The sequence below is a fragment of the Drosophila grimshawi genome, unplaced genomic scaffold (genome assembly GCF_018153295.1).
Source record: "Drosophila grimshawi isolate 15287-2541.00 unplaced genomic scaffold, ASM1815329v1 contig_311, whole genome shotgun sequence".
In the NCBI taxonomy this organism is placed as follows: domain Eukaryota; kingdom Metazoa; phylum Arthropoda; class Insecta; order Diptera; family Drosophilidae; genus Drosophila; species Drosophila grimshawi.
In genome coordinates this window covers 15,169,749-15,184,026 of record NW_025063098.1, presented here as the reverse complement: position 1 = coordinate 15,184,026, position 14,278 = coordinate 15,169,749, and the positions used below count along the sequence as shown (strand labels likewise).

Genomic DNA, 14,278 nt, shown 5'->3' with positions numbered 1-14,278 from the left:
ATAACACACTTAAGTTACTTGCCGTAGATGAACCTCAGATTCGCCCCACATCCCTCCATCCCAGATCCCTCCTCGACAGTTGTGCTATAAAAAGCCGCTGATTTTTCTATAGTTTATTCGAATGCATTCGAGCTTGACGCTGCTTTTGGACCTGACCTAAGTACTTGGCTGCCTGTCGAGATGCAATGCACGCTTTTCAACAGAACACCACCCGCACCACCAGAGCAATGCCTAAGTGGTGCTCTTAAGTTTCTGCTGATGGCAGCAGGCGGAGCCGCACCAAGTCGGGGATTGCGGGGCAACCGTAAAGATTTTTGGCGCGCTTTTAACTTGAATAGTCGTAATTTGTACAGCTCCTGCTACTGCTGTTGTTGTTGTTGTTGTTGCTCTTATTAGGCTTTTTGACAAGCAATACGTCATTGAAAATTTGTAAAAATAAATTAAGATCTGAGCCCAAGGAACAACTTTCGTGTTATACAAAAGTTGTGTCTTGCTCGTAAGCGAAGGTTAAGAGAAAAGAGGAGCTCTTTAAGTCATGGACTATGCGGAGCTATTTCAGGTAAGTTCTCAGACATTTTGCTATTGAATGGCAAATCGTGAAATCTGCAAGGGATCTATTCAAAAATGAATAAGACATACCGCAAAATAAAAACATGCATTTCCCTGCCAACTTGCTTAGTTGTTGTGACCCACATAGCCCTCATATGCGGAAGAGTTTTGTTGAATGGAATGAAACTCCCAACCCCCAAGGGCCACCAAACGTTGCAAGTAGACGACGCTTGCTTTCATTCATGAAAGCAAGGCCATTGAACTGCCTTCGAAATGCTTAATAAGGGAGTTCTGCTCCACCACAACTTGTTCAAGGGTTGAGCATGGGGATTGAGAGGGGTTGTCGCTAATGGCCCACCGTTAAGGGTAGCAGGCGACGCAACAGTTGCCCAGGTGGAGACAGACAGAAGCGAGTGCGTCATTGACGCAATTGTTGATAAACAAACCTGTAGCCGCCATTGTTCCAACACGTGTGCGGTTAACTGCTGTTGATTCCAGGGGGGTGGTTTTCCACTCAAGGGCGCATGCGTCGATCCATCTGCCAGCTGCCAGCTGAGCGTTGCGTTGTGTCGTGACGTCGTTATTGATTTTTACACGACCAGAAGACACGCATCGCTAAAGTGCATTTCATTTCGCAAAACACGCACACGCACCCACACCCACACACGCACAAAAGAAAATGCATTAAAAATTGTACTGTGAACGGACGAAAAACAAAAAAAAATCGGGAAAAAGAAAAAGACATTAACGAAATATATAAAATAATATCTGTAGGACAAGGCGCTGGGCGCCGCAAACGTGGCAGCTTGGCCCAAAATGATCAAACTGCGACCATATGTGCCCTCCAAGCGCATCGCCATACGGGAGTCATCAATTGATGAGGACATCAGTGATGATGTCGACGACGAGGTGTTCATCAAGGACGCCCGTTCCGCCAAGGTGAGTCACAGCCTTCATCTAAATAACTATTTGAACAGTTAGTATCCAAATAATTGAGAAAAACTACAAAATTCATACAAAATTGAATTAGTTGAGTGCTCGACAAGTTGGGGTTGAAATAGTCGCTGCTTTTCGCTCGCTGGTTTTTCGAACACAAATAAGTCGCAAAAGATTTGATAAATAATTATTTTCTTCTTTTTATATGTTGATCTCATTTTATAATTTAAATATGTTTTTATTCCAATATATTTCGAACAACGTTACGGTACCCAAAGACAGCAAAAAATCATATTTTGATTTTATAAACAAATTTTTAACTTTTATCACCAATTTCGAGCATTTCTTAAGTGTTACATTTGACGCTATTAAAGACGAATCTTTTTACTCCTATAAATCACAGAGAAGTTGCCTGTATTTAATTAAATTTCTGATTCAAAATGTATTCGCTAAGATTTGATTACAGTTCTGAAAGGATTTCTATTTAATGTATATCTTTCAAATTTATATTCAACTACAGCGCAGCGAAGAGCAGGGCCTGAAGCGTCCGCTGATGGCGCCGCGTCGGAAACACAGTTCCGGCTCGGGGAGCAGCTCCACACCGATCATGAAGCAGCACAAGCGTCGTCGCTGCTGCCGCTGCTGTGAGCCCTTCTGCTACATTTTGGCCGCGCTCACTGTGCTCTGTGCCGTGCTCAGTTTGGCGGCACTGATGCTGACGCTGTTTCCGCTGCCGATGCAACGCATCCATCACTGGTGGAGCGAGGATGCACAGCTGGCAGCGATATCCGTTGCGAGCGCCAGCTATGGCAGCAGCCTGGGCAGTGAATTTGTGCCGTGCACGCAGATCCGCGTGCAGCATCTGTGGACACGCAGCATGGCGCGCATGAACAGCGAGAGTCCGTTGCGTGCCGCCGATCTGAATGGGGATGCCATCAAGGATGTGATCTTTGGCTATGGCGTCGACGACAACATACACTACGAGGGCATTCCACTGCCGCGCTGCAAGTCGGCCCAAGGCGGCGACGATGTGCCCTGCGAGGGTGGCGTCGTCGCTCTCAATGGTCGCGACGGTTCCATTCTGTGGCAGACGTGGAGCGTGGCCAATGTATTCTCGCTCCACTGCAACGCGGACATCGATCGCGATGGCGGCATCGACTGTTTGGCGGCGGGAAGATTGGGCGTAAGTCAAGAGGATTAGATAAAGATGATATACATGATATAGATATAGATATAGATATAGATATAGATATAGATATAGATATAGATATAGATATAGATATAGATATAGATATAGATATAGATATATAAATACTAAAAATAGCTTATAAGAATCACGGTTCAGTCTGAACACAAAAGATATATTTTAGAGACATCGGACTTCTATTTTATATTTTTTAAAGGAGTTAAATTTGTTGTTTTGTCCCAAAAGTACGAAAATGGGATATGATATAGAATATCAAACAGCTAGGATCATAAAACTATATGCTTTATTTAGTTAATTCTCTTTTTGATTATAAATTTCTACTCACTCTCTGCAGATGATCTTTGCCATCAATGGACGCACTGGTCAGGTCATCTGGACCTTTCACGAGCTCGAGGTGGAGACGAACTCGCCCATTGTGATGGATCTCTATACGATCAATGTGCTGCGCGACTTGGATGGCGATGAGGTGCCCGATCTGATAGCCGCACATCTCGAAGAGCGCGAGGAATCCAAGGCGGGCCACATTAAACTGATCTCGGGCAAGACGGGCAAGGTGCTGCGCAGCATTCCAACGCCACATCGCGAGGAGATGTTTGTGCCCATACAGCTGCTGACACGCGCTGACGGCACCGAGCTGCTGCTGATGCTGACTGGTGGCCAGAATACGCCCGGTGGCATTTACAGTCTGCGTTTATTGTCGCTGATGGCGCACACCAGCGAGAAGCATTTCACGCCGCTGCATCAGCAGGTGGGATCGGGTCTGATGGTGCCGGCGGTGCTCAGCGATCTCAATGGCGATGGCATCTCTGATGTCGTCGTGGCAGCATTCAACAGCAGCGTGTATGCATTTGATGGCCACAACTATAGCATGCTGTGGAACTATTCGTTTCCGGCCAGCGAGTGCGTCAGCGCCATTGTGCCGGGTCACTTCAATCGCGACAATGTCACCGATTTTATGGTCAAGTACAACACTGGTCCCGGCTTTCCCGTCTACTACTATTCGCAAACAACGATCCTCGACGGACGCACTGGGCAGCCGCTGCTCAATGCCATGATGACGGATGCTGGCGGAGCGAGCAGTCTCCTTGGTGGCGTTTCCGTTTCGCAGAGCTTCGGTGGCGACTTCTTCCTGCACTGGCAGCTGCAGTGCCGCAACAAGCAAAATGCCCGGGATGCCTACGAGTTTGTGCCGGACAGCGACATCATTCTGCAGGCACGTGCCGACACCTGCCGTCTACGCTACAATGAGTCCACGGTTCTCAAGCTCTATGCGATTGCGCGGCACCTTGAGCCGCCGGGTGCGGTGCTCTTCAGTACAGATGACATCGACGTGCACCTGAATCGCACACAGAGACCAGCTGCAACTGGCAAACAGTCGCCGCTGAAGCATCCAAAGTTGCTCAAGAAACTGCTGGCGAGCCGAGAGCAGCTGCTCAGACAGGCGGCAGTAGTGGATGCAGTTGAGGAGCAATTGACCGGTCCAGCCAAGCACAACAAGCATCGTAAGCATCCATTGCCTGCGGAGCTGCTGCCCGACCCGGAGACGGACAACGAGTTGCCCAGCTTTGGCGGCGGCTACATCAAGGAGCCCTACAAGGAATTTGTGAGTTTCATTTCGAATAAACATGATCGTTCTTATTATAAACCAACTCATATCCAAATAGAAGGACTATGATCCGCTGGCTCTGCCTGCGGAGAATCCGAATACGATGCGTCAGCCGGAGGAATACGAACTGGTGTACAATGATGAGCTGCCGCAGCAGTTGCCTGAGCAGAACGATCGTCCCATTCGCATGCGCACCAAATATCCCAGTGGCAGTAATCGAGATGTGCGCAGCGGCACACTGGAGTCGAGCACGACTAGCATACCCAGCCCCACCAGCACAAGTCAGCCGCTTTCCGCACAATCGCCGCTCAGTCTGTGGGACTTAGAGCTGGACAATGAGGCGGTCGAACAGGCAGCGGATGCAGCTGCTGCAGCAGCTGCGGCAGCAGTCACCAGTTCCAATAGACAGTCGCAGTATCGCAGGCGCAAGCGTGAGGCAGCCAACTCCAGCAGTGCCAGCAGTAGTAGCGGCAGTGTTTCCACAACAAATCGTAATAATGCTGGCGAGGATGCGACGCCAGCGGCGACAGAGGATGCCCAGCCCGAGGATTGGTATTTGGCATCCATTTCGTCAACGGGTGTGCTGCTGAAGGCGCTCAACAATGCAAGCTCATCTGTGGACTTTGCCTTTGTGCTCAACATACGCGAATCGGAGGCGTATCCACCGTTGTTCTCGCCGCAGGATCTCAACTGCGTCGACGAGAAGATTAGCGCCTATAAAAGTGGGTAGTGGGTCAGCTTAAAATCGGCAAGTTAATATTAATTAATATTTATCGCTCTTGCAGGTTACACCGCCGACAACTTGCGCGTGTTGCGCAAGCAATTCCTCAAGCAGTGCCTGAGCGAGCGGCTCGTGGACGCAGATCCCGCGTTGCCCAAATACGAATCTCAGTTGATAATTACGAGAATTGGGATAACATGCACCTGCCGCTCATTGCAACCGGGCGAGGTGTGCTCCGAACTAGATCCGATTGAGGCACAGCGCTGGACTGAGTTTATGGGCAACGAGGGCAACGGCTTTTATGCCAATTAAATATCTAAGTCTATCCTATAAATCTTTCTCTACTCCAACTATTGTAATTAATCGATTGTCATTTATGTGTGTGGCTGTTTCTTGTAATTGTAATAGTGTTTACATGTGTATTTGTGTATATTTTATGATTCTTTTTAACATTAAACTTAACTAATTAAACTTATTGAGTGCTGAAACATGAAAACTCATTTTGTAAACTTTCCCACTTCAGCCGCCAGATTTAAATAAGAAATGACAGGTGGCAACGCCGAAGAATGCGAGCCAAATCAAGTGGCAAATATCGTATGAAAGTATCGATATGTCGATAGAATCGTGGGATTCTAATAAGAACAATTTGCGATCAACTAACATTAAGTCATCTAATTTAAGTGGATTTAATATTAAATTTTTTTGTGTACATCACTCCATTTAGTGAGTTCAGCTGCCCTTGCTGGCACTTTATTCATTCTCAAACTATCGGAGAGCATAGTCGAAATATTTGTTCATCCCTAGCTGGGCACTTTGAAACAACAAGTAAGCCGCAGTTGCCTAAATATTGTTATTAACTTAATGCTACGCCCAAGACACACGACAACATCAGCATGGGCATTCTAGAGAAGATTGCGGAGATCGAGCGCGAAATTGCGCGCACCCAAAAGAACAAAGGTGAGCAGTGAAAACCGGCGTAGACAACGCGGCGTCCGAATTCGCATTGCTGGCAATGGCGTTGCCAATGTATCGGAATTTAGGGTTAGAATTCATTTTACATTTGCCATTTCAATGCAATTTCAGCCACTGAGTACCATTTGGGCCTGCTTAAGGCCAAGCTAGCCAAGTACCGGTCCCAGCTGCTCGAACCGACGAAGAAGGGCGAAAAGGGCGAAGGATTCGATGTGCTGAAGAGCGGCGATGCGCGTGTCGCTCTTATTGGATTTCCCAGTGTGGGCAAGTCCACAATGTTGTCCACACTGACCAAAACCGAATCGGAGGCTGGTGAGTTGCTAGTGGTGACTGCTCTGACTGCCATTCCAAATAATGATAATATTTTGTGACCAGGTCATGTAAATCTAATATTGATATCCTTAAAACTGAACTGGATACAAAGTTTTGTTGCATATTACTTTATTTGTGTAATTAATATCCATTTCGCAGCGAACTATGAGTTCACCACGCTGACCTGTATACCCGGCGTGATTGAATACCAGGGTGCCAATATACAACTGCTTGATTTGCCGGGTATCATTGAGGGAGCTGCGCAGGGCAAGGGACGTGGTCGCCAGGTGATTGCCGTGGCGCGCACTGCGGATTTGGTGCTGATGATGCTGGACGCCACCAAGCCGAATGTGCATCGCGAACTGCTGGAGCGGGAGCTGGAATCGGTCGGCATACGTCTGAACAAGCGCAAGCCAAACATTTACTTCAAACAGAAAAAGGGCGGCGGTCTCAGCTTTAATTCCACCTGCGCCCTGACGCGGTGCAGCGAGAAAATGGTCCAAATGATTCTACACTCGTTCAAGATCTTCAATGCGGAGGTTCTGTTCCGCGAGGACTGCACAGAGGATGAGTTCATCGATGTGGTGACAGCCAATCGCGTCTATCTGCCCTGTTTGTATGTGTATAATAAGATTGATCAGATCTCGATTGAGGAGGTGGATCGACTGGCGCGAGAGCCCAACTCCATCGTGGTCAGCTGCAACATGAAGCTCAATCTGGACTATATGCTGGAGGCGCTCTGGGAGGCACTCCAGCTAATTCGGGTGTACACCAAGAAGCCCGGTGCACCGCCAGATTTCGATGATGGTTTGATTCTGAGAAAGGCAAGTAAAAAAAGAGATGAATGCATTTTGTTCACTGAATGTGTAATTGTGTCCTTGTTCCACAGGGTGTCAGTGTGGAGCACGTGTGCCATGCGATTCATCGAACGCTGGCCGCACAGTTCAAGTACGGACTGGTGTGGGGCACATCAACGAAATACTCGCCACAGCGCGTGGGCATTGCCCATGTCATGGCTGACGAGGATGTTATTCAGGTGGTCAAGAAGTGAATCGCTAGCAACGCAACTGCATTTGTTCATCTGCTTGTTGTTGTCTGTTGTTGGCATCAATTGCGTTGAAAAATATATATTCTATTCTACATATATAAACTGATTGATTCTGATGTATCATCTGGAAAGGATTTTGTCCTTTGGATGTGTGCGAAACTGTTAGTGTTGATTGTAAGGAAAGAATTATATCATTTATAGAAGCAGGCAACTGTTTCTTCTGGTTGAGTTTTATGTTTTACGCCCAGTTTTAGATAGTTCCACAGAAACTTGTCCAATTTGGGTGAACAATAAAAGGGCACTAATCAGTAAACTATTAAATGTTTGGTTCCAGCTAGTCTCAGAAAATCAAAAGGCTTAAATCAAACTTTTAGAGCCCAGCAAATAGCTTAGACAATTGCTTTTTTAGAACTCTGTCAAATACCTGCAAGTATTAATATTAATAGGCATTCAAGTTTAAGGGAAACACTGAGAATTTCCGATCGAGCCCAAGATCCTTGCTAGCTCAGAAATAAAACTGTTCTATAAAAGGCTCTAAATTAGTACAAGTTGTTCGACAAATGGTTAACAAATATTCGTCCTTTTGCTTGTATATTTGGATGTGGTCGGAGAAGGTATATTTGTAGCCATCCACAGAGTTCTTAGTGTCTTTGATAATAAGTTTATTGAACGTTCGATTCCAAGATAACAACTAAAAACTAAATCCAATAATGCTCGCTGGATGACCAATTGGCGGCGTATCATTTGGATGCAGCAGCAGTGTTGGCTGTGGCCGCCGAGGCGGCTGCGTAGCTCTTGTTCAGCGTGCTTATCGCCGAAATGCTGGAGAAGGGCGTCGGTCCGCTGCTGATACGCTGTGGCTCCACCAGCTGCACGGGCGGATTGTCGAGCTTGGCAAAGACATTGGTGGCATCGCGCAGACGATAGCGACGTAGATTTAAATATTGCTCCTTTTGCTCCTCGACACGCTGATGCAGCTCATGCAGGCGTCCGGCGAGCGACACGAAGGATTCGTTGATCTGATGGAAGCCACGCTTGAGGTCACTCGGCGATATGCTCTGTGGATTGGCCAATGCATGCATGTGGCTTTCGGTGAGCTTGATTTGCTGCCGGAACCCAATCAGATCCTCTTCGTATCTAGCCACCAGGCACTGAAAGTACTGGAACGGTGCCGTATTCTCAAATTGCAGTCCGGCCGGCGTGTCCTGTGTCCGCTGCACCATCTCCAGGGATTGAATGGCTTTGGCCGTTTCGCTGCGCAGCTGTTTAATGAGCCGATTGTTGGCATCCACCGAATTGGCCATGCTCTGCAGTACCCAGCGTAGATTTGTGATCTCATGGCTCACATTGCTCAGCTTGGATGTCGAGGTGCGTCCAATATCCGAGGAGATGGTCTTCTGCTGCTTGATGTACGCCTTGAGTGCATCAACTGTCTTGATTATCTCCTCCGGCACCTGGGTCTCCTTTATCTGAAAGAACAATCGATTAATCTTAAGCCGTTTTGTTTCGGGATTGTTTGTACTCACCTTGATGCCATCCTGCTTGTTGTCGCCCAGCTTGGGTTGCGTGGCGCCCACATCGATGCCGCCGAGGCCAACAAAGACCGGTGGTGCTGATGCTGCCGGTGCGCCAATTGTCAATGGCTTGCCAAAGATGCCGGCACTGGGATTGGGGCCAGGGCCGGAGTACATGTTTCCGCCCAGGCGCAGGTTCGCATTGAAAGGCAGCGCGGTGGCCGTCGTTGTGGTCGTGTTGAAGTTCAGACTGGCGGCCGTCGGAGCCTGCTGCTTGATGAAGGAGAAAGCGCCAACGCCTGCGCCCAATGTTGCAGGCATTGCCGTGCAGCCGAAGGCGGGCGGCGCTGTTGTCGGTGCGCTCGTCGTCGGCGTCGAGAAACTGAACGAGGGCGCCACTGTGGCAGTCGCTGTACCAAAGGCTGGGGCAGATCCCGGCGCACCAAATGCGGGTGCGGCTGCTGTCGGTGCACCGAATGCAGGCGCTGTAGCTGCAACGCCAAAGGCGGGCGTCGCTGTTGTTGCACCAAAGGCGGGTGCCGATCCGGGTGCGCCAAAGGCAGGTGCTGCTGCGGGTGCACCAAATGCAGACGTCGCTGTGGGTGCACCAAAACTGGGTGCTACTGCAGTTGCGCCAAAGGCGGGTGCTGCTGCCGGTGCACCAAATGCAGGCGCCGCTGTCGCCGCTCCGAAGGCGGGTAGCATCATGCCCGTTGCGGTTGGAGCCGCTGCAGCCTGAGAGCCAAAGCCAAGCGTTGGCGCCGCACTGACAGCGGTGGACCCAAAACTAAAGTTGGGTGCCGCTACGCCTATGGCAGCACTCGCTGCTCCGGCCAGACTCGAGGTGGCCGTTGCAGCACCAAAGGCAGGAGGCGGGGCGCTTGTTGCGGGTCGCGCGCCAAAACTGAAGCCGCCTGTTGCGGGGACAGCGCCGCCTGCGCCTAGGCCGGGGTTTGTTGTGGGTGTGCCGAACGAGAAGGACATCGCTTATCGGTTGTTTCTTTCTCTCTATTAACTGTAATTTTGTTTTTTGCCACAGACGCGTTGTTTGGATTCACGTTACAAGATTTCACAAGTTTTTACAATTCTGAACGCAGACCATTAATTTATCGATATATATTGTTGCATTTTTAATATTGACAACTAGTTCACATGAGTTCCTTTATCGATATATATTGTTGTACTTAAGTTCGGTATTGACAACGAGTTCATCATGTTCATATGGTGAATGGTCGCAGTATTTAGGTATAACAAATAATAATTTAAAAAAATTAATATAATATTATAAATTGTATAAATAAATCAATCATAGATTCATATTTTTATCGAACCAGAAGTTGTGAGCAAGCTAGCTCTGCTTTGCACTTCCAACACTGTTCTGTTAGCGAATGTGGCTACCAATTGTTGTAGTACCACAACGAAACACTAGGAGCGCCACCTCAAATGAGTGTATTTACAGTTATTTTCAGAATCATGTGATTCTAGGTTTCTCGAAATTCAGCACGCGTTTCACAAATTGCCTTCGAAACTTGGAAAGAAATAATGTCGGATCAAGAGGAGGAGTATACAAAGTATCTGAATGAGCATGGCATAATACCACGCCTGGTCGATATACTTAAGGAATTGGTGGAGCTCGTGCCGCTGCCCGCAGATCCACTGATGGTCATTATGCATGTGCTCGGCTGCCCCCTGATACCCCAGGACGAGATGAAGGCGCTGGAACGGAAGGTGACCCGTGCCCACGACGAGCTACGCTTTCTGCGCCGCGTCCTTGTCGAGCTGGGCGGCTTGGAGTATTTGTACGACAGCGATACGGATGAGAGTGATTATTTGGGTCTAATTGGGGAACAATATTGCGGCAACTACGAGGAGACTTCTTCTTCCACGCCCATGGCCACACCCACCTCATTCCCATCGCCATCTCCATTTGTCCAGCAGCAACAGTACGTTGTGCTGGCATCGCTGGCCATCAATGAGGAGCCTCTGTCGCCGCTGGAGGAGACGCTGTCGCCGCAGGAAGAGCAGCCGTGCTGCAGCCACTTTGCTCCTCCGAACAACGTGCAGCAATTTTAAATTTATGTATTGATTACATATAAAACTGTTGCATGTGCATATCTCTAATTTTACACATTTTGTCTAATGAATGCATCTCAAAGATATTGAAACTCAACGCCAGATCGTGTCAAATCATATATAAGCCCATATATATTAATCGTTATATACATTGAATGAAGTCAACTATCTATCTTGACATATTATTAAGTAATAAGAAGCCAGATGAACAGCTTCGCGTTCATCGCATTTTTTTATATGAATGTTCTACTTTGCAAGTTGCATTGAATCAAAATAAAATCGACGTTCGATTGCTGAACGTTGTCAAAAACTGATATGTATTTATTTATTATTGTTTAGTTTAATCTACTGCAATTTAGAAGCAAGCAGATGCTCAACAATGTCCTTTAATATTGTCCAAAGAAAATCAAACTATGTTCAAAATGCATTGATTCTAAATTGTATATATTCATCATCATCACTTGCCGACTCGATGTATCCTTCAATAGTCCTTGTTCAGTTCGTTTCTATGCGCACTAATCCTTCAGCTTAAAAGCTGGCTGTCAATTGGTCGGATTACTCAGATCGTACCAGATCTAGGATATCCGAACCGAACTTAGATAATATGAGTATTATTATGCTTTATATATTTGCATTAAATATCATCGAGATCGAGAAATAATTTTGTCGAAAGATGAATTCATGTGTACAAAACTTGTTTGTTGTTTATTAAAATACTTAAACGAAACTTATACGAATATATATATATATATATATATATATATATATATATATATATATATATATATATATATGTATGTATGCTGGATGATTGACTGGGGAAATCAGTAGGCCATTAACCCGTGCAGTTGTATCTGTTGCCATCCGAAACAAAGCAAGACATCAATTCAATTACTCAAAACATGTCGGCAATGTCGACAATCACTCAGCTTCCGCTGCTGTTAAAGCCAACTGCGAAATTTGTTTACAACACACTTCAATTGCAACTTGAAGCCGTGCTTACGCTAACAGTAGCAGTTATATACCCAATGATATATACCCATATATATATCAAATTATAGGAAATCATATTAATTAATAACATCTTATGAATTTATGATTTCATGACTAACTCCGACTCCATCAAGTATATATGTTCTTGACACTAGCCAAGTCGATTGGTCTTATCTTATTTTTCACTTAATCTTTCTAAGATCCATGACTCCGTCACCCTTAAAGCCATCTTTTTTAAACCTGGTAAATGTCCGTCGATTGATTTAAGTTGTGGGCTCGAAATAGGATAATAATAAATGCATAAATGTGAAATATTAATAAAATACGTTGATATCGTACAAAACGTATAATAATATTTCGAACTCTGGTCTATAATTCAGGTCAGTTGGTCAGAGTCAGCCAATTAACTCCGGTCTCCAAGGATATTTATCCTCGGCGTTTTTTTGTTGCCATTTTTAATGCCGAATTTAATGAGTGCATTCGATATTCAATGATATAAGTGGAATAATTCTTTCATACAATTAAATAGCTATATTCATAATTCATTATATATGTATTTTTTGTTAATAAAAAGAGATATCATAAATATGTCGGCTATAGAAATAATAATAAGAATAATGTATACATAATAAATAAAACATTTTCCGCTGATATTATAATATATTTTGTGTATTCTCCACTTAATGCGGCTTAACTGTTGTTGCTGGCAAAAATAAAATCAGGTTTACACAAAATATTTGGCGGTGCGCGGTAAATCCATCTAAGCCCCTGTGGGATCTGCAACGTCGGGAGGGGGGCGTGGCACAGTTCGACGGCTGCCCGTCACTTTGACAAATCAACTGCAGCTCGAGTCGATGTACATAAATATTTGTAGTGAAAATAAATAACAAATTCGAGTGTTAGTCACACTAAATAAACAGATGCAACAGAAATGCGCGGGGCAGTTGAATGTTTTTAATTGCGCTCGTTAGAAATAGTTCTTTTATATTTATTTCTCTATTTTTTCTCGTTGCTTGCTTGTTTGCCTCACTGCGATTTGACTTTGAATAATCGCTGCGCAAATTGCCATTTAACGGCGATTTTGTGGCTAAACAGCAGTGAAAGCAAAATGCGCTAATTGATTGAAACAAAATGCAGTCGCATTGGTTAGCAACATTTTTTTTTCATTTCTGCCCTGATTTCATTTTTATTTTTTTGTTGGTTGCCTTTAATTTTTGCGCTTAATCTGTGCGCGTGGCAAAATCTGCTTTGCCTTTTTCCTCCTGCCTCCGTTGCGAGTCCTGGCCTGTCAGTCTGGCGTAGTGCAAAACTTTAACCACGTAAAATACGAGCCCGCCGGGCAGCAGCCGCAACACAATCAACCAAAAATGTAAAAAAGAATCTGCAAGTAAAAACGAAAGAAAAAATCCACCAAAAATAAAGTAAAAAGCAAACGCCAGTCGAATTGCATATAAAAGCCATCGTCATGGCCACGGCGTTGCCAGACTGCTACGAATTCCAGATGAGCTATACGACTATACAGTGGAGTTTTTAACGTATTTTCCACATATCTTTGGGGCTTTCATTTGGTTTCATCAAATGGATTATTATTTTTGTTGCTGCCAATGCAAATAGTTCAACGAATAAATAAATAAAACTAAAAATCAAAGGGATCCAATTTTGAAATTTATTTGTCAGAAATGTATGTTGAATGTAAACATTTGATTGATGGATTCATGAAAAATGTGTGTAAATAATAGAAATTTGTTGATAGAAAGTAATAATAGTAATAAATGGATATATTTAAGAAATATGTATAAAGTGAGTTAAAATAAATTCTTTTTACGAACTACAATAAGATATAAAGTAATAAAAAGTGCTTGTATTTCATCTTATATTAATGTTTTTATTGGATGATTTTATTTGATATTTTATTACTCGATATGCAACTCAATACGCGGCGCAGCGCCTCTGAGTGCAACATTGAAAGGATCGCTTTCGCACACCCACCCACTCTCCCCTCGGACATGGCAAAGCAAGTGCAGCAAAAAGTAACCAAAAACAAAAAGAATGGACTAAAAAAATAAAAAAAAAATGAAAACTGACTGCAAACAGAGCTGAGCTGTGGCAGAGCCCAGTGGAGAGCTTCAATTTCATGTCGAGTAAATTTTAATTTACAGCTCTTTTGTGACCGCAGGTTTTGCCAACATGCGAGCCGAAATCGTGTGTTTTATTTTTTATTCCATTTTTGGTATTGTTTGTTTTTTTCTTTTTTATATATGTACATGGCTTTTTGGTTATTTAGTCAGTTTGGCTTGTTGGTCAAATGATATATCCGGGCTCCGGGCGCATTTTTTGACCCTCCAGC

At 45.1% G+C, this 14,278-nt stretch overlaps 4 protein-coding genes across 5 annotated transcripts; 3 read left to right on the top strand and 1 right to left on the bottom strand.

Moving 5' to 3' along the window:
• Positions 1 to 488: 488 nt before the first annotated feature.
• On the top strand, positions 489 to 5,474 carry LOC6567724. 2 transcript variants are annotated; one of them, XM_032740215.2, is made up of 6 exons: positions 489 to 559; positions 1,324 to 1,488; positions 2,006 to 2,668; positions 3,027 to 4,295; positions 4,360 to 5,020; positions 5,084 to 5,474. In XM_032740215.2, exons 1-6 carry the CDS (start codon positions 536 to 538, stop codon positions 5,329 to 5,331), a joined length of 3,030 nt encoding a protein of 1,009 aa, XP_032596106.1. In that variant the 5' UTR covers positions 489 to 535; the 3' UTR covers positions 5,332 to 5,474. The 2 variants fall into 2 exon arrangements, with proteins under 2 accessions (XP_032596106.1, XP_001994182.1); XM_001994146.3 differs by having other exon boundaries at positions 490 to 559; positions 4,357 to 5,020.
• Positions 5,475 to 5,801: 327 nt separating this feature from the next.
• Positions 5,802 to 7,667, top strand: LOC6567635 (developmentally-regulated GTP-binding protein 2). The gene is made up of 4 exons (XM_001994147.2): positions 5,802 to 5,976; positions 6,103 to 6,303; positions 6,463 to 7,127; positions 7,193 to 7,667. Exons 1-4 carry the CDS (start codon positions 5,913 to 5,915, stop codon positions 7,352 to 7,354), a joined length of 1,092 nt encoding a protein of 363 aa, XP_001994183.1. The 5' UTR covers positions 5,802 to 5,912; the 3' UTR covers positions 7,355 to 7,667.
• Positions 7,668 to 7,989: 322 nt separating this feature from the next.
• Positions 7,990 to 9,968, bottom strand: LOC6567636 (nuclear pore complex protein Nup58). Its single transcript, XM_001994148.3, has 2 exons — positions 8,878 to 9,968; positions 7,990 to 8,820 (listed from the first exon to the last, which is right to left on the bottom strand). The coding sequence occupies exons 1-2, from the start codon at positions 9,847 to 9,849 to the stop codon at positions 8,092 to 8,094; spliced, it is 1,701 nt and encodes a 566-aa protein (XP_001994184.2). The 5' UTR covers positions 9,850 to 9,968; the 3' UTR covers positions 7,990 to 8,091.
• Positions 9,969 to 10,278: 310 nt separating this feature from the next.
• On the top strand, positions 10,279 to 11,252 carry LOC6567637. The gene has a single exon (XM_001994149.3). The coding sequence runs from the start codon at positions 10,408 to 10,410 to the stop codon at positions 10,936 to 10,938; it is 531 nt and encodes a 176-aa protein (XP_001994185.1). The 5' UTR covers positions 10,279 to 10,407; the 3' UTR covers positions 10,939 to 11,252.
• The last annotated feature ends 3,026 nt before the right edge of the window (positions 11,253 to 14,278 follow it).

Coding starts and splice junctions, on each gene's coding strand:
- LOC6567636 (XM_001994148.3), bottom strand. CDS start 9,849: ATGTCCTTCTCGTTCGGCACACCCACAACAAACCCCGGCCTAGGCGCA. Junction 8,821..8,877: donor ACAAGCAGGATGGCATCAAG/GTGAGTACAAAC, acceptor TTGTTCTTTCAG/ATAAAGGAGACCCAGGTGCC.
- LOC6567635 (XM_001994147.2), top strand. CDS start 5,913: ATGGGCATTCTAGAGAAGATTGCGGAGATCGAGCGCGAAATTGCGCGC. Junction 6,304..6,462: donor CAAAACCGAATCGGAGGCTG/GTGAGTTGCTAG, acceptor TCCATTTCGCAG/CGAACTATGAGTTCACCACG. Junction 7,128..7,192: donor ATGGTTTGATTCTGAGAAAG/GCAAGTAAAAAA, acceptor CTTGTTCCACAG/GGTGTCAGTGTGGAGCACGT.
- LOC6567637 (XM_001994149.3), top strand. CDS start 10,408: ATGTCGGATCAAGAGGAGGAGTATACAAAGTATCTGAATGAGCATGGC.
- LOC6567724 (XM_001994146.3), top strand. CDS start 536: ATGGACTATGCGGAGCTATTTCAG. Junction 560..1,323: donor ACTATGCGGAGCTATTTCAG/GTAAGTTCTCAG, acceptor TAATATCTGTAG/GACAAGGCGCTGGGCGCCGC. Junction 1,489..2,005: donor AGGACGCCCGTTCCGCCAAG/GTGAGTCACAGC, acceptor ATTCAACTACAG/CGCAGCGAAGAGCAGGGCCT.